The 27,475-nt window shown below is 46.0% G+C and overlaps 1 protein-coding gene across 1 annotated transcript in view; it reads left to right on the top strand.

Annotated features, from left to right (window-relative positions):
- IQCK (IQ motif containing K) overlaps positions 1–27,475 on the top strand; it is a 51,312-nt gene that overhangs the window by 7,350 nt on the left and 16,487 nt on the right. The window contains exons 4-8 of the mRNA XM_044433672.1: positions 1,708–1,805; positions 9,373–9,425; positions 9,544–9,621; positions 19,305–19,389; positions 27,336–27,447. Of these exons, the coding sequence (XP_044289607.1) occupies positions 1,708–1,805; positions 9,373–9,425; positions 9,544–9,621; positions 19,305–19,389; positions 27,336–27,447 (426 nt within the window). The remainder of the gene's footprint in view (positions 1–1,707; positions 1,806–9,372; positions 9,426–9,543; positions 9,622–19,304; positions 19,390–27,335; positions 27,448–27,475) is intronic.

Raw genomic sequence — 27,475 nt, 5'->3', positions numbered from 1 at the left:
TACGGTCTTGTGCTGCATGTCAGGCCACGTGGAAGTCAGTAGTAGCCCCTTCTTCTAAGCAGATGTGCGTAGGCTCATGCTGTCAACTTCCCAGTTTACTGTTTGCCCCCCGCTCCAGCTTCAGGCTGGTTCACACGAAATGGATAAACCCCCGTTGGCCGACTCCCATCCATAAATGGATGTAAATAGATAGCTCATGACAATTTTTGTGCTCATTTCTTCTCTGTCCTCACCTTGTGCTGTGAGCCCTCTCTCAATCAAGGGCAGATTCAGTAGGGATATATAAGAATTTTGTTTCAGCTTGCAACTCACCATCAGGAATGGATGGAGACCCATGTTCTCTGAAAATGTTCCTGGACATGTAGCTGAGTTTGCAAAATATGTACTTGAAAAATACACAACTTTCCCACAATGTGCAACTTTTGCAGTTGGTATGAATTGAAAAACAGGTTGCAAAGATCAAGAACAGGATCAAGCCGAACCAGGTTGGATCCTTGAGCATTCCTAGTTCTCCCATCCCCAAGTGTCGCCTTTGAGCTCCCATGGCAGCAGTTAAGGGCCCAGCATTTGAATTACCCACAATGCCTCGGGGTGATGCTGCTTCAGGGCATTGTGGATAATAAAAATGGAGGCAGTTTGGTGTCTCCTGGGATAGATAGCGGTGGTGCCACTTTCCACCATGAACAAGCTAAGCATAGCCAAGTCTGAAACATGCTTTTCAAAATGTCAGCCACCTTTTGCATGCTATCTACAATCTTGCAGCAAGGGTCTGCTTTCAGAAATATGAGGTCATCCTTCCTGTTACCTTTTGGTTCCCATTCTTTGTTGCCTCTCTCCACAATTTCCTGTGGCGTGAAGCTTCTGTTTTAATTTCCTGTCGCTTTTCTATAGTTTTGTGTACTTTTCCCCACTGTGGAAGACAATTATAGCAGAGATGTAATTCACATGTGGTCTTCTGCTCTATCTAGTTTGATATTTCGGATACGTTTCTTCTGTTCACACCATTTTAAAGAATTATGCCACGATCCAATGTGTCCCAGTGGAGCTCATACAGTGAAGGATTTTTGACAGTGTTATTTCAAATGTAAAGATTCCATGCACTGATTCACATGTAATGTTCAAACCATGGTTTGGCCATCCCGGCACTACTTCTGCTTTTAAATTCCTCCCTCCTCTCACTTTACCTGATCTTTTACTCACTTTGGGCTGGTATCAGCAACCAACATATTTATATTTTAATGACCCATGATATTCCAGACTGATGCTATGCCATGACATTATGAAAAGTTAAAATATTAGGCCATTTGTAGATTGCTGGTGCCTGCCAGGAACCAACTGATGTAAGAGGCCACTTTGATGTAGGGGTGATATTCAAACCTGGAGGCAGCCTTGCCATCTCTTCATGGTTTGAGCAAACCATAACTTGCCATGGCATCAAAATTGGGCTAGCCATGGCTATTGAAAACAAGGATTTGCTTCCAAGTTGGACTTGGAAAGCACAGTTTGAGCTGGGCTTTTAGTTCTGCATTGATGATGTTACAGCAAACCATGGTTTTCCCAGGGAATAAAGAAGCAGATGGGTGTGTACTTAGGGAGCAGGAAGAGGAAAGTGGGAGTCTTTTGGGGCTAAGCTCCCCTCTTATGTTTTTTATGTAAACAGAACCAAAATTAAATAAATTTACCAAAACCCAAAACATTATTGTCCAGGTTCTCCAAGGGAGTTCTTAGAAAGCTACATCTTTCCAGAGCTTCTACCAGGGATGGTGGAACTGTTACATCAGGCTAAGAAGGAAAAATGTTTTGAGGTCAGTTTTTAATATTTCCTTTGTTTTCCATAATGCATTTCTTGATTGAATATATTTATATTGCTGTTTTCTTAAGTGCCATATATTTAATATAAAATAACACAACCAAGGATGTTAAGAGTCCGTTACTGAATGGAGCTTTCCTACCCAGCTTGGTGCTGATGTCACTCCTGGTGACAGAGGCAAGAGGCACAGGGGAAGGGGGGAAGGTGTTTATCGATCCTCGCCCCGGTTCTTGAATGCGCCAATAGCTACAGTGCTGCTCTGTGTCCGTGGGCTTCTCAGAGGAAGACATCATAATATAACACCCTTCAGTCTTTCAAGGAAGCGGTGATGAATGGCTACGGTGTGGTGCCATGCAGAACTGGATCTGCACTGGGCCACCTACTGAGATGGGACACCCTCTCCTGAATCACTCTGCCTGTCTGCAGAAGTCATCATTTGAGGCCTTTCTCTGGGGCGGCCCTACCATCTGAAGAGCACTGGATAGCGATTTGAGGCAGAGGACCTTCTTGGTGGTAGCTCCTCGCCTTTGGAACACCCTGGCCATGGCATTTAAATCATTGTAATTTAAGCAGAGGCATTTCTCTTTTCTTGGAGTTTAAAGAACTGAAGCTGATGACATGGAAAAGGCTGTGACTGGCTGAATCTGAAGATGGCGATGTGACCACCTCTAAATGCAGGGGTGCTTCTCTCTGGGGTCTTTCTAGGGAACTCGATTCTGGGGAGGTGGGTGCCTCATGAGAACTTTCCGTGACCAAAGCCTGCCCTTGAATTTGGTAACTCTGGATAATCTTCTGTTGAGGACAAAGCAGCAGGGTCTTCTGAGAGTGAGGCTTCGGAGTCCCTGTTCATCACAACTGGATCTCCTCCAACCAAGTAATCTTTGGGGGGGATTGAGCTCAGACTCTTAGGGGGCTGGGTCTTGAAGAGCAGAAGAAGAGCTTCCAGTTTGCCAGTCTGAGGGTGGTTGGGAGATTTCTTGCATATGGTTCTGCCTGGATCTTGGCCACTAATATACTTTGAGAAGGGCACACACATCTGTATAATTCTTCCTAGCATACCTCATTAGTGGGTTGAAATTGTGGATCCCACAGGTTTAATTATGGGTTTTACAGAAGCTAAGCTTATTATGTCTTCATTTCTATTGTATTTCTTCTTAGTTTTCTTACTGGATTATCATAGTTCACATGTAGGAATTAATAGTAGGTTAACCTCCAGTGCCTTTATTTTTTTAAAAAAGAAACCAACAATACACATTTTAAAAACAATAATAACCAGAGCATTTGGAGCACTTAGCATTCGGCATGTGTTTCAAAATGGCACATGCAATTTAATAGCTAATCCAGAAACCAGAGCTCAGTTTGCCTGTGTTTTTCCAAATTGATTTCTATTGCATTATGTTGCAATAACAGATACCCTGTTATGATCACACAACTGGCATCAACTTGTTTATTAATTTGCTTTATGCTTCTTTTCAAACATTCACATGTTGCCCTTCCAACTTGACAGCTTTCAAGGGGGCTAATGAAAATTAAGTTTAAAAATCCACTTCATACAAACTAATCAAAAGAGAAGATGTGTACAAAAGAACAATTGCGAACAATAGAAGAAAACAAAGACACTCCTCAATAAGGTCAGCAGAGTAAAGAAGTTTCACAATAATTTGCTATACATTATCCCAAAAGTCTTTCTAATCATGAAGTTCTGTATATAGCAGTAGAAAGCAAGTAGTAAGGGGAGCAGATATACATCCCAAGAAAGAAATTACATTGTGCCCACCTTATCTGGGTGAGGGTCACACCTCACTGGCATCCCCCTTTATTCATACGTTTGATTTTTACCCCAGCTTTCTACCAAAAAGTGGCACTTTTTATGTGACTGTGGGATCTTTAGTATTCCTTCAGCTATGCCTGCATAGCTTCAAACCATGACAACAAAGCTAGTTTCTGGATAGCAAAGACTGCCACCTGGTAACTGAAGGTGGTACTGTAGGGTCACAGAAACATTTAAAGTTATTAAAATTAAATAATACATTTAAAAAACCCCTGGGGAGCAAATCCTAGGATCCCTTTAGTATGCATGACATGTTTTAGATGCCTCGGCTTCAGATGTTTTGATCAGAGCTATGGCATTGACAGATAGACAGTCTCTCTTCTTATAGATGTCCTAGTGCCAAGAGGAGGTGGCTCATTGCATTGATCATATAGGTTGCACTTGAGCACAATTTCTTTTCCCACCAATACTCAGCACAGGACTCCATATACTCTGCTGAGATCAGCTCTGTGGAGCCTTTGATACCTACCCTCAGGTGCGACTTGGACACTTTGGATCCTCCCCACTCCGCCCCCTTCTGTGCTTCCCCAGCGTCTCCTAGGATAATGAAGGAAAATTTGTGGGAGAAGAGGGGACAGGGAGCTACTTCAGGACTCCCATTGTGCTCAATCGTTTGTTGAGCACGGTGGGGCTATTAGGTAACTAAGCACAAGGTGGCTTAAGGTGTCATGCAAGCTTGCCTATTATGTGTGAACCCATTCCTGCAAACAAACCATGGTTTGTTAGCCAGCTGCACATCACACATAGAATATATGGCTTGTTGGCTTATGAAGTCTGGCTTGTTTAAGTCATGGCTTACTGTGCTCTCTGAACATAACTTATCCCTGACTTGTTTGTGCTTGCTATTTGCCCTGAAATAGAGGCATCCAGCCACAGCAGTCTGAAATAGGAACTGTTCTGAAGGCTCAGAGAATGGACAGGAGAGAAGCCAGAAATAGAGAACAGGCCACAGCTTGCTTGCTCATTAAAAAGACACTTCACGACTAAGCGTGATATAACCGTGGCTTAGCATTGCATGCAAATGCAAGCATGATCTTACTTGGTTTCACTGCCTTCCAATATCTCCAAAGTTGCATCTGGGAATGTGGCGTGAGAAGATAGACAGTGAGACAAATGACTGAAACCAGTCCAAACATTTTTTCTCCTTACATGATATTTTGCTTTCATTTTTCCTACATACTAATGTAAGATTCTGAGAATGGTCTGTAATATGCCACTTATGAGTTACTTTATGCTAAATATTTAGAGTGTCAAGAGTATAGTTTGCAAAGAGAAAGCAGAATTTTGACCGTTAATGACCCTTTATATTTTACTTTTTGGATGAAGAGCTATTCATCAGGATTTTAGCATAATTTTTGCATTGCATTGTTTCTGTAGGCATAAAACAATGCATAAAATGCATCAAAGAATGGGAAACAATTGTCACTGTGAAAATAGTTTGAAACACAGCTGCTGGTTAACAATGCATATTGTGTGGAGGTTTCCTCTGCATATCCGGATTTGCTCATTATGACACAGCTGTGCCAAAGGCAAGGTAGTTTTTTCAGTCTGAGAAACTTTTAATGGGGTCTGATCAGGGGCAGTGCTTAGCTGCTCAGGTACTCTGGGGCTCATGCCTAAAAGACCAAAAAAAATGCACACATTTGCATTGGCTGTTTCACTTATGTTCAGAGTCACTGTGCGTGTGTTTGCATGTCTCTTTCCAAGACCACGTCTCTTAAGGACACCCTGATTGGTATGTCCAGGGGAGAGGAGGGCACTTGATTTCAGGGAAAAAAAACTCAGGCAGCAAGATTCAGAGTGTGTGAGTGGCAGGGGGGCTGCAGGAGAGGACACCAGGCGGGCAAAAGGCCAGCTCCTCCAGGGGATCTGATGCAGCAGAGGCTGTCGGGGTGCCCCTGTGCTTTGAGTTCAGCAGCATCTTTGAGCATCGCAGGGGTGGCACAGGTGGCCTCGCAGAGATTCGGGACTCCAAACGCAAGATTCTGGGCTCCAGCCATAGTGGGCTGTCCCCTAATGCTGCCTTGGGTGCAAAATGTGTGAAGAGCTACCTTGAGCCCCAGTGTGTGTTTTCATAGGCTTTACTGGAGTGGATGCAAATTCCTGTTCAGGCATAACACTCAACATACAGACAGCCACGCTGCTGGAGTGGATGCAAATTCCTGTTCAGGCATAACACTCAACCTACAGACAGCCACGCTGCTCTCGCCTTCTGATAAGGGACTTCCCTTCTCATCCACACTAGACATGACATCATGGAAGTCCCCTGATGGGAACGCCCAAGCAGTCCCTCTTTTCCTGATGTTCAGGTGTGGCTGCCCTTGCTTTTGTAGCCAGAATGGCACCAATCGTGCTCGAGGCTGAGGAAATGGCAAAGCAGCACATTTACAGCTTTTCTGTTTCCCTTTTTTGTGGGAAAAGTGAACTTTTGCTGTGAGACACGATATGCTAGGTGTTTTCTGTTGCAAATGTTAGGTTTGACTTGGGGAGAAGCAAGCAAGAAGGGAGAGAGGAAAGCCTCTAAGTGTCTAGATTATTACTTTGGCTTAAAATAGCCGAAGTATTAAGGGACTTTGTGAGATTTTGCTCACTAGCTTTTGCATGATCCAATGAAAAATTCTCCTGCAGAAACCCAACTGCGGAAGAGCACAGAGAGTTGTTGGTCTAGGCCCGACTCACGGATATCGCACTCTTATGCATGTCTGCTCAGTCATAAATCCCACTGAGATCGTTGGGGCACATGCCCAGGCAAGCGAGTACCGGGTTACAGCCTTAACTATGTGCCAAATCTGAGTGGGGCGAGTGGGCTGATGTCAGGCTTGCAGGGCCTACTTTGGTGCTTTTTGTTTGACTACAACCTCAAGATCCACCAAACAGACCCCAGTGCAAAAGAGGCATGTTTAGAAGTGGTGCATTCTGTGCCCAGGGATTTGCTTTGAGCTGAAGTGCACTCATGGTCCTTCCACACAAAAATCTCGTCCTGGTGACCCCAAGCCTTCTCTGTTTCAGCAGTATAATTATTTAGGATTGTGTGGGAGGGTGTGTGTGTTTTTTTCTGCTATTAAACAGTTGGAAGTCAGAAATCCGTCCTCGTCTACTGCAAATCACCCCAAGATCTTTCTGCAGATCTTGGTCTAGCCTCTGCCTTCTTATAGAAGCCCCATGGGAATTGGTGGGATTGAACAGTACTTCATTTGCCTAGTTTCTTTTGTGGGGGCTCAACTGAGCTGAGCGAAAGGGGAGCTTGTGGTTTCCTTCAACTCCACTCCCTTTCCATGCTTTGAACTCTAGAACTTACTTCCAAATCAGCATGACTAGTAGGGACCATGAGGCTACAATCCTGTGAGCTCTTCCTTGGGAGCAAGTTGCATTGATCACCGGGATGCGTGCACAGAGGGACTTTGCTGGAGGGAATGGCTTCAAGTACTTGCTGCTGTTGGTGCAGTCTCTCTTGCTTAAGAATATCATGGCAAGGCAGTTGCTGCAATAAAATGTTGCACCAAGGAAGGTTCTTTCAGGTTGCCCCTGCCCCAGCCAGGCTACTCCACTCAATTCGCTTACCTGCCCCTCTTTCCTATATTTCCTTTCCACCTGGCACTCACCATGCTCGTTCCTCATGAAGCTGTGTGCAGTTTCTGTGCCCGATGTGGCTTCTATGCCAGTCCTTCAGGGTTGTTCTGGCACATCTGCAGACCTAGATGTCCCATCCTCTTGTTTCTTGGTGGCTTTGTTTTCGTTCCATTTCCTAGAGTTTGCTATTAGAGGGAGGCTTGTTGGTCCACCCTGTTTTTATCTTTTGATATTGGAAGCTGTTTTGATTACCTCAGTGAGACAGAAATGATAGTAAAAATAGAACCCCACACAGTACAATTCAGATGCTGTTGTAGCTGCGGGTAGTCTTTCTGATCTCGGTGGTGTTGCTTTGGAGTAGTGCTCCCTGATGATCACAGTGGCTCTTAGGACGCCTTCTTGCATTAACTCCAGTAATCCCTTCCATCCAAATGGCCTGTGCCTGGGCACTGTAATCCCAGGAAAGGATTTGCCTTGGCATCCATGTAATAACTATCGAGAGAATAACTTAAATGCACACTTTCAGATACACACGTGTGCGTGGGAGGCCAGCACGCACGCATTTATAGAACAAAGAAAAAGCATCTTCCTCTGGAGCTCTCGTCCCCTGCAAAGGATGCCCATGCCTCCTACTTTAATGAGGACAGTCCTCTCTTCGAAGAACTGCCAGAGGCAGACCTTCATTTGAAGACTCTGTTTTAAGAAAGCTCTCTACTCAGAGTCCGGTTTACAGACAAAGAACCATAAGAAGGGTTCCCAGATAGGGTATTTCGCTTTAAATTATACCAGGAGCGCCTATATATTGGCCTGTGCAAATATGATGCAAGCCTGTGCCTCCTTTTTATGGGGCGATGCGTAAGTGGCCACCTTACTGCCAAGCTGTGTGCGCGCCTGCTAATAGCTACATGGAAGCCTGGCTAGACCCCCATCCAAGAAAATGAATGAAGAGCATCCAGGTAAGTGTGTGAGGCCCACTAGTCTGAGTCCTCCTTGGCTGATCCTAACAACAAAGGATGAGGGGCTGTTTTTGGCAAAGTTGTTGCACTGAATGCGCTCCCTGTTTATCTTAAATGGTGGGAGAAGGAGTGGAAGGCCTTGTTCGGATTTAGGCCACCTTTTTGCTCCGAAAGACCATGTGCACATATGTATATAAATGCAAATGTATCCGCACCCTTTAACATGTGTACACACACTTCCATGCACACATATGTCCATGATTGCTTGTGCACTCAGGTGTACATCTATTTGTGCATAACCAGGGAACTCATGCATATGCACATGTCCATGCACTTTTATACACTCCATTCTTGAGCAGGTTGACTGGAGGGAGGGATAAGGTTAAAGCCTAAAGCTCTACCCCCCCCCCCCGCCCCACCATTCAGAGAAACAGTGACCTTGGTGAAGATCACAGTGGGGGAGGCGTCGACTTTGTCCCTGCCTTCTGCCAGCTCTCCTGCTTAGGAGGATGTGTACGTGCTCTTGACAGTGTGTGATTGCAGTGCCAGTCAATCTTGTACAAGTGGTTGGTCTGCCTTGTCCTTATAGCTTCCTGTTCCACATGGCTGGGGGACTCATGGTGAAATTTCTCGCTGCTAGCCAGCGTCTGTTTCCTGCTTAAAAGGGATGCTTTATCAGATTCATTGAATTAGTGTTGTTTCATCTCTCTTAACTGTGAAGAGGGGGGAAAGAAAAAGAAATGAAAGGATATTTATATTTAAGCCATCCCCATGGTGTGTGTGTGTGTGTAAAAAACAAAGTGACCAATTTATCTTGACAAACTCAACCACACTAAAAAGAAAGAAAGAAAAGAGGCAGATTCTGAAGGAAGGGAGCTTTTAATTAATGTTGCAAGGGGTCTTTGCTGAATACAAACAACTTTTGAATGAACAGTATAGAAGGAGCATGGCCACGGGACAGGTTTCACTAGATAGAATCTTGCATACTAATAACAAAGCATTTTCCAAGCGCTGATCCTTAGAAAGCCAAAATAACACAGCAGACACCCAAAGCAGGAGTGTCACCAGATTTGGGGAGCCTGTCACTCCACTATCAAACCACTCACTGGAAGAAGGTTGGAATGAAGAAATAAAGTCTTAAGATAGATTTGCATGGCTCTGCCTCTGGAATTTGCCTCATATTGATGCCATCTTTTGTCTTTTAGAGAAAAAGAACAAGATTCATTGCCCTTGATTTCCTCACTGAATGGTTATACAAGTAAGTTACTTAAACCTTTCAGGATTAAATATTTATAAAAAATCTTTTATTATTTCTACATAAAGGAGACAAATGTGTTTGGTTTTCATTTCCAATTATATCCCTTTAAACATTTCAGCCACAACCCAAAGAGGAAAGATGAACCTTTTGTAGAGTTCTTCGAGATCCCTTTTGTGAAGGATTGGCTAAAGGAGCAGTAAGTCAGTCACTGAATTTATCAATCCAGTAAACACACCTCACAAGAAAAAGCATGCATCAGTTTGACCTTGGGTGCAACCCTACCTCCTTGTTTCTCCCAGTTTGCAAGGGGTGCTTGTGATACTCTGTGCTTGGAGGGCTACAGAGTTCAAAAACATGGATCAAAGATCTTGATTAATCTAGAAAATGAACAGTACATGCAATTAGATAAAAGTTAAACCATATTTTAATTGCTCTTAGCAAAACTTTAGCTATAGTTCTGTAATAAACTCCTATTAGAAAGGAAAAAAGAAAAAATACCATAACGTTAACATGATCTTTCATGATACAAAGTGAAGGACCAGCAAAGCATCGCTTGGGATGCCAAGTGAATTTCCCCTCTCCTGTCTGCTATCCTGGGAATGTCCATGGAATGCAGTAAAATGGCTTCCTTTCCATTTCCTTTATGTGTCTTAACAAAGACTCTCTGATATGCATGCTAATTTGGTAAGCCACCTTGTTCCCAGGCATTTTGTCCTGGGTTAATTTGCAGAGAAATTGGAAGGAAGAACACTAAATGATTATTCTGAAGAACCAGGTTTTTTTCTAATGACCTGCTGTTATTATGAATCTCTTTATGATAATGAAAAAAAATTCCTAGCACATCAGTTTGAAAACTTACCCTTTGCCAGATAACATTGATAACAAATGGTTTCTGCAAAGTGTAAGCAAGCAGATTTTTGCAAAGTGTAATCAGACCAAATTGGCAAAAAGAGGACTGAACGTGCAAGGTGTTTCTAATTCCGAAGGTCTGTCAAGAAATATTGTCTAACAAAGCCTCATGGCTTTTGCTCTTTAAATTAGCTTGACTTAATCTGATTTGTGTGTGATTTTGCAAATCTGCTTGTGAATTTGTGACTAGCATCCCATGCAAAATGACCAGGAACCTCTAGGACTGTGTATCTCTTTCTCTGTGCATAAACAGCGCACAGGATATCCAGCCATCCACACATGCACGGGTCCAGCTGCATGCAGCCATGCTGGGGATGCTAGGCATAGCATCCTGGGAGCCATGGCCTGGTCATACTGGCACAGGCCTTTGGCAGCCAGTGGGTCCAGGCATTTAGTTCAGCCCACCCCCTGCCTGATGCATCCGACCCCAAGCTCCTTCTCCAGTAATTGTTCTTGGGATAAGGATTCAATTCCCCATCCACTGACCAGTCAGAAGTTAGCCCTGACTCCATCCCTTGTGCCCACAGAGAATGGCAACAACGTTCTTTTATTTATTACATTTGTATAATGTAACCCCTTGCGCATGGGCTATCATGCTGTCTGAACTCGACCACTGCCTGTCTCTGAGTCTGAGAGGGGGCTAAGTATGTCTTGAGGCGACGGTGTGATAGCCGTTTCTGCTGAGTGCCCAGGATCCACCTGATCCTGAAGCACGGGCAGTTCCTCTGCAGTATTTGGCTTGGGGGGCTTTGGTCATCCTCCAAGGAGGAACCCCCAGAAGCAGTACGACATCTCAGACCCTTCCTTTTGCATTGGTTGCAGGCTTCCCAATCTTGCCTGCCCCTCCCTTGCTGGTTTTTACTTGGGTGTGGAGCAGGTTTCTAAAGGATTTCTAGGCTGGGTGAAGATTGGCTCTACTGCAGGACTGCAAGCAATGCTTCCTGGTTCGTGCCATTGCAGACCTCTTTGTGAGGCCTGCACTGGCCCAGTGGAGATTGCTGCAACTAAGCAAGCAGCAGTTCTGGGCAATGGGCAGCGGTCTGAGGTGAGGTGGCGACCAGGAGTCATTAGGCAGAGCCCGAAGTGAGGGTGCAAGAGCCCACTGGGAGCCGAGATCAAGAGGCAAGCCAGAAGTCAGGCCCAAAGGGCAACCAGTGGGTGTGGGAACACGCAAGAGCCCGGGAGATTTTGTTTCTTCAGCAACACTGTGCTAGAGCAGAAATACCTCTTGTAGTCCTCCTTGGCAGGGGAATCCAGTGTGGGAGGGCAGATCCAGGCAGGACCGTAGGGTGCTTCCTCACTTAGGTAGATGCTGCAATGGGCAGTTCAGAGGCTTACCCCGTGGAGCAGTGACACACAAACCTGAAGAGGTGCCACATCCAGGAGCAGCTGGCTGTACGAGGGGTGGGGGAGACATGTGTGAACTGGACCATAACATATCCGCAGAGCCGCTCTGCACACGGCAGTTTTATTTATATCTTGTAATCCTGCTACGGCTGCACTTTGCTACAGAGCTTGGCAGCTCCCATGTCCATAAGCTAGGTGTTTACATGCAGTTTCCCCGTGACTCATCGAAGAAATGGGACCACATGTGCAGGAGGCTTGGGCCCACGTTCAGTGCCAGGGCTTGGTCCTCTGTGGAACAGAACTTGTGGAGTGCAGGCGTCAACGTGTGGATCCTTCAAAGATAGCATTGGATGACTGGGAAGCGTCAGAAGCATCGGGTGGGTGAGGGGTGTAAGTGGAGGAGTTCTGAGCAATATATAGTTGTGCTCATTCAGATTCACTTGGAGTATTGCAAAGAGCGTGGAAGGAAATAGCCCGCATTTTTGCATTTGTCTCGTTTCCTGCGCCATCTGCCCACAGCCAGCTGGTACATGGGCATTTGACTAGGGTCACAAGCACTCTTCAGTTTGTTTGTGTTGTGAAGTACCTTGAAGCTCCCCCTTGCAGAACGTTTTGTCCCCTGCTCTTACCCTCTGCATTCTCAAAGGGTGAGTGTGTCTGTCCATCCATCCCTCCCTCCATCCACCCATCCCATAGGAGTTCCTTTGTTCCTTGAATGAATTGCAGAATAGGAGCTCGCTTTTTTGCAGGCAAACATGTATGCAGAGCACCGTCCCCCCTCCCCTTTCTCCTTTTTATATTCTAATTGACCAAGGTCTGCTAGTCTCAGCTGCCTTTACAGTTGACAGCACTGTCAGTCCTCAGCTGGCCCATAGGGCTAATTTTGCATGGGTGACTGACTTCTTTCTCTCCCTCTTCACAAAGCTCTGTGCTTCTACAGGCTTTGCAATATTTGCTCTGCCCTTACCCCAGCATGCGGCATAAACGGTCATTTCCAGCACTTTGCTTCATCTTGGTGATGTGGTTCTTGCACAACGAGGATGCCAGTGGTCTTTCGAAAGATGCTCTTTTCAAGGACTGTTGCAGAGGAATGGGTGCCATGTAAGCAAGCAGGTGGACCATTTTTAAAGCAGGCATGTGCATTCCCGGAAGGTCATGTTTCTGTGGGTCCCCTCCAGTGCAGTGAGGCATCATGGCCTCATCCCCCGTTCCTGTGCATTTTAGATGGTGGCAGGTATTCACTATTAACACTGCCCACCTAAAAAAAATTGGGAACCACCCTTACTGCATCAAGGTCCCCTCTGCCAATTCATCTGAGTGGGACCCTTGCCCTCTGTGCCAAAGTCCTGCCTTGCAGTGGCCCATGAAATGTACCAATAAGAAATGCGGTAGCCTGGACTGGGCTACCAACATCTGCCTAGAATATTGAAGTGAGGCTGGACCACTGGGTGGAGTGACGGAAAAGCCTTCACACCTGTGTTACTGAAGAGGACAGAACTTGAGATATAATTTACTTATTTGCTTGTTATATTTATATCCTGCCCTTTTCACTTTCAAGGAACTCAAAGCGGCTTACATAATTCTTCTCCTCCTCTCAGCCTTTTCCTCACAACAGCCCTGTGAGGTAGGTTGTGCTGTGAGCCTCTGCCTGGCCCAAAGTCATCCAGCTGGCTCCATGGCTAAGTGGGGACTAGAACCCATGTTTCCTGAGTCCCAGTCCCATACACTGGCTGTCATATCACAAAGATTTTGAATAAGAAAATTGTTGTGTTTGTTATTAAAACCCCTCCTCCTCTCCAGGTAACTCAGTTTTCCCCTTCCCGCTTTTTCCTCTCCTCCTGTGGGGTTGGCAAGGCTGAGCAATGGTGACCGCCCAAGGGTCACCCCGTGAATGCCATTGCTAAGTGGCAATTTATACACAGGTTTTTCCAATCCTGTTCTTGCACTCTGAACACTGCATCATGCACATTTTCCTGGCTCCCTACAGGGGAGGAAAATGACAATTCAGCCAATGTTTTGCACAAAATCTTAGCTGCAGAAAGGCCTCTGAGATTCTGCCCCCCTCAGGGAAGTGTTCCAGGCCCTTCTCTGAATTTTCATCTTTCCTTTTGCAAAATAACTCTGTAGCCTCAGGAAAAAGTGAGGGGAAATATGGACACAAATATTGCTTAGCAGAGCAGCTCTTGCATTCAGGTACTTCGGTCAAGGAGCCCAAAGTCACTAAGGTAACTAACAAGCACTCAGCACTCTGAGAAGGCATTGGGCAGGCTTACCCTGGAGAAGGGAAAACTGAGCATCGTAGTATGATAAAGGTAAAGGTAAAGGTTTCCCCTTGACATCAAGTCCAGTCATCCCTGACTCTAGGGGGCGGTGCTCAGCTCCGTCTCCTAGCCGAGGGAGCCAGCGTTTGTCCGCAGACAGTCTCCGTGGTCATGGGGCTGGCATGACTAAACACCGAAGTGCACGGAACGCTGTTACCTGCCCACCGAAGTGGCACCTTTTTATCTACTTGCATTTGCATGCTTTCGAACTGCAAGGTCGGCAGGAGCTGGGACGGAGCAACGGGAACTCACCCCGTTGTGCAGATTCGAACTGGTGACCTTTCAGTCAACCAGCCCAGCAGCTCAGCGGTTTAAACCACTGTGCCACCTGCAGTCCCTCATAGTATGATAGTCCTCTTCACATATATGAGAGGTGATATAGATTAGGTGTGCAGAATCTAGGCCTTTTGGGGTGCGAATCCTGCCCTCTTGGGTTGTCCAGATGTCCATTTCTCCCCTTCCCCAACCCCCTTCCCTGATTCCCAATCTTACTGTGGTTTCATGGCTTTTGTGTAGTTTCCCCCCATCCTAAAAGGTCGAAATGCCTCTTTTAGGCCTTAATTACTTGCCAGGAATGCTTTAGCCTGAAATCTGCTTGCATTTTCGTCCTGTGTCTTGTGCTTTTGGGACCCATCCACCAACAGGATGTGGCCCCTGGGAGCTTCTCCGGCACAGAACCTCTTGTCGAAGGAGGTTCAGCCCTCCTGATAGACACGAGAAAGCCCATTTGTCTTCTCTTGCACGGAGGGGTGCAGCCTGAATCAGCAGGTGCAAATGACAAGAAAGGGGATTTCAGGAGGCTGAACTTCCCGACCATATGAGCTTTTTGGCAGTGATACGGACAGCCTTGGCAGGCAGTGGGATCTCTGTATTAGAGATTTTAAAATCTGGCTCTTGAGGCACATTTCCTGCATCAGCAAGGGGCTGGGCAAAATGAAGTCTAAAGACCCTTCAGTCTCTACTCGCTCTACGTATTTTCCAAGTGGTACCCATTCCCATTTTACAATGAATGAATCATACTGAATCACTGTAAAATGTATTGGGCAGCTTCTTTTTAATGGTGGCTGTGCTGACTCTCGTCGGGCTGCTTTGGGCCTTTTCACCCTGAAACGTCTGGCCATGCAAGAGCAGGAAAGGAAAGGGGAAGGATGGAGACGGGGGCCAGGAAGGAAAGCAGCCAAGCAGCCAGAATCCTCTCTTCGCAACCACCTTCTCTCTCTTCCTAAAAGCTTGACATTGCTCTCCACGCTGGCAAGTGGAGTTTTTATTTTTTACTGAACTAATAAGCTGCAAATCTATTACCCTCAGTGACCGTTATCTGCTGCTCCTCTCACTTGTGCCTGTTTTTGGTTTCACAACTTAAAAGATAACAAGATAAACTGTAAACCTCTTCGAGCTCAGATTTGTCAGCCTGCATGTTAGTAAAATCCTCAGCAGATCCCCTCTATGACCACACTGGAAATCACCAGGAGAGATTACCTCCTGAGCTTGAAGTCGGCATAAAAATCCAGACAACACGCCCGCCCCCTTCTCCAGACAAGCGCCACCCCTTCTCCTCTACCCTGTATCGGCAAAGATGTTGCATGCGGTAAGGGTGAGCGTGCTCTGTTTCTAAATACACTGGAACAAGAATCACTGCAGGGGCTAAAGCGTTAGATTGTCAGACACAGTGAATGTCAAAATCTGCTCAGCACGTTTGGCCTAGATTAACGCCTGTGTTATCCATGTGCAAATCTATATTCTAGCATTCACCAGGGCAACCCTCCTCCCAACCCCTTTCCAAAACAAACAAAAACACTGCAACCTTAACCAAAGACTTAATTTTTTAACCCCGCAAACAAAATTAAAGGGCACAAGAATTTGCTGTATTTTGTTCGACTGTAGCCTATCTACTTCAATGCTCTGCCTGGGGCAGAGGTTGGCCAGATGCTATAGGGAGCTCACATGAAGAAGGGAATGGTAATTATTATCCCTTTTTGTCTGTCCCTTGTGTCTGGTAATCAGAGGTCGGCTGTCTTTGAATAAGGAAGTTCCATATAGCTTTTACAAGCGGTTACAGAAAAGAATTTTGTAAAAGCCAAATGAAAACGAAACAGAGCACTGCAATGCTTAATTCCCCAGATACTCCTGCCCCTGACACATTTCGAGAGACTTCTCTTCTTCAAGGGCAAACAAATTCTTCAGAGCTTCTGAACACTGTTCAGAGCTCTCTGCTTCTAGTTCCCTGTTGGAAAGTAGAGTAGATCCTCAGGAGAGCCTAGATGGATCTTGGAAATCTGCCTGGAGGTATTTCAAGAATGATCAGATCTCTAAATTTGAGCCACATATGTTAAGAGAGGAGAAATTCATCAAGCTTTCCATAAACGTATCCCCAGATGAAAACGGGCATTGTGTGAGTTAATTAATGTCTTATGCTGATGGTGTTACAGTGCAACGGAGACCAGGTCATATAAATTAAGACTTGCTCCTCTTGCCTGAGTCATTATTTCCTTCTGTGGGGGGTAAATAGTCCTTAATTACTTCTTCACATGTGAATTTTGGGTTTTTTCATAGCAACACAACCGTAATCTTTTTTTAAAACTAGCTACAGCTTCCCCTAGCTGCACCCTGCTCTACAGTTTCTTCATCCAGCAAGCAGCCAGATGATTCTTGGAGAGAGACTGGAAATGCCATCCTGAATCTGTATCATCTGTATCATCTAAAATCCTCTATTCAGTGATGGTCTGAAATAATCCAGCAACCCACCTGCCCATCTCCATTGCAGTCTTTTGATTTGGAATCTACTGTCATTCTCTCCTGTTTTATGTGTCTTCTTCTATCAAGTGATCCACATGTCTGGGATTGTACAGGGACAGGTAGAAGAGATGATTGTCACTCTGGGCTCTGCCTGGATCCTGTTTTGAGGAGGTGGTGGAAGATGTGGATACAACTTCATAATGGACTATCACCATCTTGTTTCCAGCGGTGGTTCTTACTAACTGCAACTAGAAGGGCTTCTCAGGAACATCTTGCTCTTAGGGGATGGATGAAGGAACAGGTTAATATTGGGCTCAGACAAGACACTGCAGAGAATTGAAGAAAGAAAATTGGAACAGCCCTGTCTTGTGCAAAAGGGCTGAGTAAAATTGGTTTCAGAATTAGTATCATTCCAATCCAACTGGGCAGCTTAAGCAAGTATCACCACCGTGCTTTTTCTTCCTTCCTCCATACTTTCCTCATATCTTTTTGAATTGTAAGTTTGATGGCAGGGACTGCCCAGTTACTACCGCATGTCAGCAGCCAGGAGCCGTTTGACCAAAGAGTTGGCTAAAAATGCTTTTAACAAACAAACAAACAATTCAAATAGAATAATAAGCACAGATTTATCTGGAGGAGGTCAAAGGAAGACATGCAGTATGGAACGCAACCTCTTCCAACAGCTGCCATGCAGAATTCAGCCAGGCCAACTAATTGCAGTGAGTTTTTCCAAAAACCTTTTCAAAACGAATCCTTTAAACATGTTTCAGCTCAAGCAAGTTGAGGTTTTTGTAGGCAGTAGGCATACATCGGCATGATGTTCTGTTAATACTAATGAATCCTGGCTGCTCCAGAGCAAAATGCAATCCTTCAGACACCACCGATGATGGGACAAAACTTTTTGAAGTGACGTAAACCAGCGCCAAAAAACATTTCTGCTGAATTCTTTCCTGAATTGTTTTTGTGCTATAGGCTGGGTATCTTGGTGGACAACACTTAATTTTGGAATAAACATGCAGCACACATTCTCTGTGAATTTGGTTGTCAACTTGGATTTGTGCTGTAGTGTCACAGCTGTCTCCTGCTACAAATAACTTATTCCCTCTTCCCCAGTTCACTGCCGATGGGCTATTACCGCTCTCATATTCTATTTTTATTTGACCTGCAGCCAATTACTAATATTCGTGCAGACCAAAATGGATCTGGCATAATTTCTGCTCCTTCAAACAGGCCTGCTGACATGATTGATACCTCCTGGTGAACTACCCGCCTGAACGTTAGCCATTCCCCCCTTTGACTTGATTTAGACGTGCCTTTTCTTCTTTGGTCTTGGAACAGTGCCTGACAGGTCCTCGTGATTTAAAAATGAAGCCCGTCGAGATGGCTAGAGTTCATTTTGCAAGGTTAGCAGGGCAATCTTGTGTTTCCCTAAAAAATGGATGGCAAGATAGAAATGTTTGTGATAAATGAAAGAAAGGGCACCTGGCCCTTGAAGTATGGATGCTGGCAGATTTGATTACCTGAATCTATCTTTTGGAAAAACAGTGAGAACCTCAGTGAGCACAATAGTTGTGGTGAATTGTAAACCCAAATGCCGAAAAAAGAGCTTTCCAAACCTTTTCAGCAAGCCCTCTCCAGAGAGGACAACTGGGAGCCTTGTGGTACCTTGAATATTTGCGATGCTCATTCAGCCTGTCTTCTGTCTTAAGCCCTGCCTGCAAAAGCCCAGTAGGGTGGGATAAGTGGCAGGCTCTTCCAGCCCCTGTATCCTCCTTTGTTGCATGTTGTGCTGGATAAACCTCTGAGCCTGTCTAGCTCACCTGCCTGGTGGTGGGGGAGAGAGAAACATGCCCTGCTTTCCCCTTCCCACAAGCACATTCTTTCTGTGCTTTGCCAAGGCGAGGGCACTGGCCCCAGGCAAGGGGCTGCCGCAGAAATGTCTTTGGCAATTGGGAAGAGTGATGGGGATTTGGGGAGGGTGGGAAGCTGAAGGACAATTTTCCCCTTGGAGGTCATAACTCGCCCTACAGACTTGGAGAAAGAATTCCCCATATCTTGTACTCTTTCAGACAGTTTAAGGAATGTAGGTTTGCTCTTGAATGCATTCATATTATGGCAGTATTATGGAATTCCTGCATCCTCCATCCATTTCCAGTCTTGATCTCCCTTTTGCCCACCTCTTGTTTATGATGACCTGGGTTTCTATCCAGAGTTTTCCCAGAAGTAAATATCCCCACCATCATATTGCATTCATATTAAAGTAGTCGTTTTGTTGTGAGTATAGAAATGGGAAAATTGCCACTGCAAGGCATGAACAATTTGCTAAGGATAACTTGTAAATGTCAGGACTTTGCAAATGTTAAATACAGGACTTTAGGAAGTCGGGCGTATGGGGCGGGGGCAGGAGAGAGAGGGAGAGATTGATTGATTCTAACCTTAAATCTTTTTCATATGACTAGATACACTGCCAAGTACCATCGCTGTTGTTGTAAAATCTGCACATATTTGCATTTTAGCACTCATGCAATGAAGTCATGCAATTTTCAAACAAAAATATTTGTTTCAGTCCTAGGCCACCGATCGCACTCTCTCTCATTCTAACAGAGGAAGAAGCAGGCAACATAATTCAATCATTCTGGAGAGGCTATCGGGTAAGAGTCATCCATCATCATCATGATTTAGTTTGATGTTGAGCCTGTTTAACTGTGGAGGCCCTGGGGAAAATCCCCAACGTACCTTTTAAGTCGCAGGTGCCATAAATATCTGTGGAGACACTGATGGCTGCAGTAGTGTTTGCATAGTGGCTGCCTTGTGCTCCGGATCTGGTCCTGGGAGGAGGAGGAGATGACAAGGCGGCCCTCTGCTTGTTTATTGCACAGCAAAGACATTCACAGATGAAATGGCTTTGACTAGGGGCAGGCCAGCCCTGCCATCAGGCGGAATGAGGGGAGCCCCTCAGGAGGCAGGTACAGGGGGTGGGATGTATTTGTCATCCCTAGGCTGTACTTCAGGACTCCTCTAGCCCCTTCTGTTGGACAACAGAGTGGTGGGCACAACACACCCTGCTAGAACCCCCAAAACTAGCATGCTGGGATAGTGGCAGAGGATGCCACCTAAGCGCCACCCCCCAGTCCAGGCAGCATCTGCACGTGAACCGAGGAGCTGGGGCCCCATCTTGTCCTTCCTCTCAAGCAGCAACATGACATAAGCCGGCCCTGATGGGGAACAAAGAGCTTCTCCTCTCTGTCTCTGTCTCTGTCTCTGTTTCTCCCTCTCTCTCTCTCTAGCTCTCTTGGCAAGAAGATGCTCCATAAAATTTCCAGGTCTTGTGACTGAGCTTGTGAATCAGTGTGGAAGAGAGTGGGAGTGGAGGGGATCTGCTGAGGCCATGAAAGGGCTGGGGGGCTGGGGTGGGGAGGGGGGACAAAAATGGGATACTGAACTCCTTGGGAGGAGAAAAGAGGTGGGGCGAGGGAGGAGGAACGAAAGACAGAGCACACATTGTAAGAGAAGGGAGGGAAGGAAACTAGCACTGTGCTGGGAGGGACCGAGGCACAGGGAAGCTGATTTGTACAGGTCAGACCCAGGGCCCTTCTAGCCCTGCACTGCCTCTTTTCCCAACGGTAGCCATTCTCCAGCAATCTGGCCCACCATTCAGCAGAGCAAAGTATCTGCTTCAGGATTCAGACATGGCTGAGCTGGGAGCCGTGGCAAGTTGTTTGAGGGGGAAAGGGAAGCCCCAGAAGCAAGAAGAAAGAAAGAGGAACGCGCAATGCAGGGGGTGATCTGTTTGTTGATATCGGAGGGTCAGAGGTGTGCGTGGCAGCCCGCTGTCTCCTGTGCCAGTGGAGGAGGCTGTCTGGTTGCCACAGGCATCAAAGTAAGATAAGATCCCCGATGCAATCCGGGAGGTCTCCAGGCAGGGAGACCCTAACCCGAACCCCTGTCTGAAACCCTGGAGGGGTGTTGCTGCCAGTTGGTGTCCCCAAGACTGGCACGGTGGACCCCTGGCCAGGCTCCTTGTAAGCAGCTTCCTGTGTTCTTATGTAACTGCTTGTCTGGCTGCCTTCTGCGCATGGAGCAGAGGGTGCCATGCTGGGCTCCTCCTCAGGCAGCCAATGTCTTGGTCTGTCCCTGCTCAGAGATCATCACCATCACCTTCTGCCTTAGGGCCAACTAGATGTCGCTCATGTGAATGGTCCTGGCAGGCCTTTGGCTGTCTGGCTGCATTTAACGCCTGACCGTGAGCAGCAGCCACGGAAGGGGTGAGGTGAGTGTTCTGGGCTGGAGAGGCTTTGCTCCCCTTTGCCTGCTGCATGCTTCCAGGGCTGCCATTTGCCTTGGGGAGGAAGCCGCCATCAGTGCCAGTCAGTTTTGCAAACTGATGTGCAAATGGATGGTGTTAACTTGTGCTTGAACGCTTAGGAATATTATAGGAAGTGAAAGAGATCAATTTATTCCTCCTTACCCAAAAAAGCTTGGCTGGCCTGTGTGAGGAACAGGATGGCCGACTTAGATGGCCCTTTGATGTAATCCAGCAGGAATCTTGGTCAAGGTCATGTAAAATGATCTCTGTCAATTTTCAAGTATATTTTCTGGAATATTCGGTCATACTGGTTGCTGAGTGCTCCTGCGCCTCAAGTGCTGAAGAATATATGGGATCTGGGAAAAAGGGTGCAGGGGGGAGGGGGAATGGACCAAACACCAGCCAGGCAACAGGAAGCCCTTCACAGCTTGACTATCACCCTTCCTTCCCCGTAGAGTAAGAGAATATTTTCTATTCATTTAATGGACCTAATTATTAATCTGCTAGTGTTACATGAAACTACTATACAAGGTATCTCAAACAGGCCATGTTTCGTAGCGCTGAATATGAAACAGGACTATAGTTTCACAGGTTTTTCTAGAACAAACGAGCACATAACCATTCTTCAGTGGCATTGTCTCTGCAGGCTCCTGCCTGTTTAAAAAAAGCCAAACCAGACCAGCCTTGACATGAGGCCATTGTCTGGTAATGCTTGAATTCAGTGGCCCTTGTTCTGCTGTGCAGTTCTGTGATCTTTTCCAGCAAATCAGCTTTTTATGAAGTCCTTTCATTCAAAGGATGGAAGCTATCTTTCTGCAGAATCTGCTGTCTTTTATTTGAAAGATACTCTGCACAAGCCAGGTTAAGGCATTATCTCATTGGATTTCCATGTGACATGCACTAAAGCTACTAGCAACTTTATGTCGCTCATTCCATTATTCTGACGAAGGAGAATCCATTAAGAAGAACTCTTTGGTTCACAGGAGTCTTCAAAATGGGACATCACTGTTTTTGGTTCCAGTCTATGCAGTGCTACACATTCAGAATGTTAACTGAAAAGTACCATTCAGAGAACAGACCCTGGCTCTCAGGGCAGGTGGCTGCAGATGCATCCAAAAGCTATGGGGACTTTGTCTCCGAAGCAGAGGTTGAGTGATTTCCTGGCCCCCAAAACTGTCATTGCTGCAGGAGGCAGGGCAGAGGCCTTCCATGAGAAGGAGTGCTCAATTACAAAGGAGGACATCTCAGAAGGAAAGAACTCTTCATGAGCAAGGCTCTCTTCTTGGCTGGGGGCAGCAACAAACTGCAGCTGAGTCCTGGGTGGGATTGAGGAAGTTCTGGGAGAGAGAATGCATTTTAGAGTTCAGGATCAACATAGGAGAAAGCCCTTATTAAACATGCTCAACAAGTGGACCCCTATGAGCGTGGGTGTCTTCAAAGGGCCTCTGCTGTTGGTCATAGTATTGTTGTGAGCCGCCCTGAGGCTTCGGCGAATGGGGTGGCATAAAAATGTTTTAATAAATAAATAAATAAATAAATAAATAGTAACCAAGCAGGTTGATACCAAGATTGGCACTTCCTCAGGTAGACAGAGCCCAGCCTGGTAAGACTTCAAAGATTAAGACCAACACGTTGAAATGAGCTTAGAAAACAGTGGCTAACCAGTGCAGATGTTTCAGTATTGGAAGGAATGATGTGATCTCAGTACTGTGCATAAAGCCTCTGTATGTTGCTGAGACAACAGCTCTTCTGAGTGGGGATTTGTCCACGGTCCTGAAGGGCCTTGTTTTGCCACCTTGTATAGCTAGATTTTATTCTACTTCCCCAGACTTGACTCTGCCATTCCCTTCTAGTAAGTACAACTGCTTCATTTTCTCTCCTCTGGGAACCTTGAGCGGAGCTTGACAGGGCATGCTGAAGGGCTTTTGCATTCACGATGTGCTTTTAGGCTTCCTGGAAATATTTGGCTGACCTCCATTGGAAACATGATGCTGGACTGGATGAATCCAGCAGGGCTTTTCTTGTATTTGCATGTTCCTAGCTGTGCTTCCCTATTCATGAGTTCTCTCTCTGTCCATAGACTTAAAGGTCATGGGGTAAGACTGCTGACATAGACAGCTACATGTGCTCCCTTGATCTTTTAAATCCAGGAAAAATTGCATGTGTGCAGCTGTTTCTCTTGTAGGAAAGTGTGGACTGTTGGGTTATCCTAGCCATTTGCCTCCTCTCAGTGCGTGAGAATGCTAGGCAAGTAAAGGCACATGAAGGTTGCTTCCCTGTGGGCACTCTTCCAAAGCCCCTGGCCATGACCCAAGCAACTAAATATCTTTGGCAAACAAGATAAATGTGAAGGATCTTCAGTGCCAATTAGTAAAGAACCCCCCTCTGTTAAACAATTCAAGATTGCTGATAATAAGAGATGGAGCATTGGGAGCTGACTGTAAAAGGAATACAACAGTATCCTGAATATTCATTTTTTAAAGGAATGAACTCCTGCAATTGTTCTATGACTTATGCTTTTTAAAAAATCCTCTTATCTCTTTTCCTCCCTTTATCATTCCTTCCTTCCTGTGTGCAGGCGTGCATTGTCCTTTTCACCTTTCTGAGTCCCACAAAAAACATTAATTAGCGCTGACATTGTGACTGGAGGTGCCCAACGACAACAACATGCATTACCTAATAACTTTGGATGTTGGCTGAACACTGAAAGGGTGGCTAAGGTACCCAGGGCAGGTACCTGCAGGACAGTGTCTATTTCCTAAATGTAATTTTTGTTAATAATATTGGGTGCAGTGGTTTTGAAGACAATAGGGCAATTAGAATAATCATAATCTTCCTGAGTCAAAGGGTGATCTCTGGTCATCAAAATGGCACTTCTATGTTTTTGGTTCCAGTCTAGGCAGTGTTAGATATTCAGGACTGCTAACATACCAACACAGTTCTGTATACGTACACCTGAACATCAGTGTTCACTTGTACTTACCACCAGGTAATGGATACAGGACTGTGGCCTTGAATGCCTTAACTAGGATTTATTGAGAGAGACTTGAAATGTGATTTAGTACACCAAGAATGGAGATTAGAAAACTGGGGATCAGAATAAGAGAACAGTAGAGTTGGAATAGGCCTATATGGCCATCAAGTCCAGCTCCCAGATGGGGAAATAAAATGTACAAATACATCATGGGAGTTAAATTAACTAATTATATAAAATCTAAAGAAGGCAAGTGGACCACGGGATATTTGATATGTTGAAAATGAGCAGCCATTTTAAAATAAATACCTATAAATGTAACTCAGAGTATATGACTTGTTACTAGGGGCACCAACATGCCCCACCCCTCCTTTTCAAGGGCATTTTGACCAGCCATTCCTCCCTTGGCATGCATTTGTAGATGGAAAAGTCTCAATGGCAGCCTTTTTGTGGCGCAACACTGGCAGGTCCACATGGTAGATCAGCACAAGGTTAACCAGCGCAGTTCTGCGTGTGTGTGCCTGAAAGCCAATCATGTAACCCAGTCAGAGTGTCACCTGTCGGGTTCCCGGCAGTCTTCCTTCCAGGGGCCGAGCAGAAGCAGACTCGCTTGGCCTCAGAAGGATGGCTCCTTCATGTGCACTCATCCCACATCCTGAAATTACAGCCCGTTTCTCCTCCCGACCATTAGCAGCTGTGCCACTGTTTGGTGGAAGAAGGAACCGCTCATCAGTCAGCACGGTGGCAGGCTGAATTGCTCACCACGCACGTGTGCGCACGCGTGCATGCCGTGATGGATGAGGCCCAGGTGTTTTAAAATGGATGACTGACATGGAATAGGTTCCCTTGTTACACAGTTCAGTGACTCCAAGCATTAACGAATGGGTCTTGTCCCAGATGGCCTGCTTGAAAGGCTGTCTGTTCCCTCTTTCCACCCCTTCCCTACCAACCCTGCTCGGAATGCTTGCTAGGTTGGATTTAGGCTCCACTGGTACGTCTCCATCAAGACCTTCTGGCCACAAGCAGTTTGAGGTAGTGCCTGATGGCACTCATGCCGTACCTCATCCCACTGCTCCAGCCATAGGAGTGCAGGAAGTGGCCCTCTACTGAGCAGTCCCCCCTCCTCTGTAGCCCAGCATTGTCAGCTGGGACTGGGGATGATCTCCCCACTTTCTGGCTAAAGGTTTTCCAATCCTGCCTGGAGATGCTGGGGCCTAAACTCGGGATGTTTCGCATGCAAAGCGTGATTGATGACTGATCAAGATCCATGAAGGACCCAGTCAAATGACATGACTTTTAAAAGCACAGAGCATTGGCTGGTGTGGCTCCCAGGAAGGGTTGCCATTCAAGTGCCTGTGGAAACGGTTCTTTTATGGAAACTTCATGCCCAAGAGCCTGGGAACAGATCTAGAAGACACACATCTTCTGTAACTTTCCTCCTTGCATACCAAAAATGGCTGGGGGCAGGACAGGACTGCTTCTAATACATGTAGCTGTGCATATATGCTCTTCACTGTTGCTGCCATCCGAAGATCCAGGGAACACATAGGAACCAGGTGCATTCCAGGGTACAAACCTGATTTGTGTGTGGGGGCAGGAGCAGGAAGTTGAATCCCAGTGTCTGTGCTGGGCTTTCTGCTGACCAGGAGCACTTTCATATTGGCTGGATTTAACCCCCTTGTGTTCATCCTTGTCCGGGCTGCTGTGAAACATAGGCAGCCTTATGGAGCCAGGTCACAAAGAGCAACAGGGCTGAGTGTCATCAGTATCCTGAAGACCTCTTTCCCTAAAACTCCAGATGACCTATCTCAGTGACTTCACATCGATCTTAACAGGGGGGACATTGCCATCCTGTGAGACATCCTAGATGGACAGCTGTGGTGCTGAAGTGACACTGGTCTTACTGGAGCTGACAAAGTGGCCCTGCCATTCTGGCTGTTGCTCCCTCTGGTACAGCCTGATGGAATGGCTTCTGCCAGCTGGCAGTTCCTGGGAGGGGAAGCCTGATGGATGTGGCTTCTTCACAGAGCTGATGGAAGGGACCCGCTTCCTTTTTGTTCCAGCCTGCTGGGATTGTTGCTGCTGACTGGCAGTTGATGGGGGCTGAGGCCTGATGAGGTTGATGCACAGAGCGGGTGGTGGGGCCTTCATGCCCTCGCTCCCTCTCCTGCAGCCTGACGGAATGGCTACTGGCCAGTGACAGTGGATGGAGGAATATGCCAAGTATTTTGTTTTTGGCCAAAGGAAAGACTGTAGGTAATAAGACAGGCCTATCATTTTCGGTGTTAATCCTCTTTCCATAATACAGGATCTCATTGTTCCACTTGGCCAGAGCCAAAATATGCTGCAGCCTTATTTGTAGCTGTTTCCACCCCTTGGTATTTCAACATATGAAGCTGCCTTCATCCTGAATCCAACTATGGGTCCGTTAGCCTACAGAATAAAAGAGGAAGGTTCTCTGATGCCCGGATTTTGAAAAATTACTCTTACTCCGCTCCTCGAGCCCATGACATTGCCAGACCAACCCTGCCCGCCCAGGATTGGGTTCTTTCCCAGCCTTCCTACCTGAAGGTCTTCTAACTAATGCGGTTGGGGTTGGAGCCAGAGACTTCATGTGTGCAAAGCCTGCATTTTGCTCTGTTAAATGATGGATCTTCCCACATCCACACAGTTCATAATGGTTAACATTGGTGCTTGTTTTCTGTGGAAAGGCTGCTGCAGCATTTGAACAGGAGCCCCAGGAAAAGACACACACTGCACCAGCAGCTTGCTAGGAGTACGTGAAATTTCCCAGTCATGATGTTCCAACAGACGAACTTCTCAGTGTGTTTGTGTGTGCATTTATGCTGTTTAATCTGAATCCAGATTACGGTTTTTTAAAAATATTTTACCCCACTCTCAGAATGACTTACAAAGATGAACCATGTGAGAGTTTCTGCCCTTGAGTTTGCAATCTAAAAGACACGACACATAAGGAAACGGGATTAGGAGCGAGGAGGAAAAAAGCAAAATTCAGGAATCAGCTCTTAGTTTCAGCATTCTTTTCTGGCAGGGTTTTTCCTGCATTTGATGACACTTGGAGATAAACAGAATATTTTCATTTTGTTTTAATTATGTCGGATCCCCACAAACATACCCCCTGCCAGCCCTGTTAAAGAGATGAAACAATCCAAGCTGGTGTTTGTATCTGCACATTTAGTCCCTGACACCCTGGCTATTACTATACACATTTACGGCATAGCAATTACCTAGATTTGAGGTGAAATGAGATTGGTCACAGTGTATTTAGCAGAAGCATGCTTTTCTAACTCTTCCAGGTCCGCTGTGAGCCTGAAGTTCAAGAGCTACGCCAGTGGCAAAAACACCTGCGGGAGACCAAGAACATTAAAAAACGGGTGCAGGAATTCTGGGCCAAACAAGAAAAGAAAGGTAACATAACTGGCTATCTCCTTCCTAC

Source organism: Varanus komodoensis, unplaced genomic scaffold (assembly GCF_004798865.1).
Source record: "Varanus komodoensis strain SLA01 unplaced genomic scaffold, ASM479886v1 scaffold26, whole genome shotgun sequence".
Classification (NCBI taxonomy): domain Eukaryota; kingdom Metazoa; phylum Chordata; class Lepidosauria; order Squamata; family Varanidae; genus Varanus; species Varanus komodoensis.
This window is presented reverse-complemented; position numbering and strand designations above follow the sequence as displayed.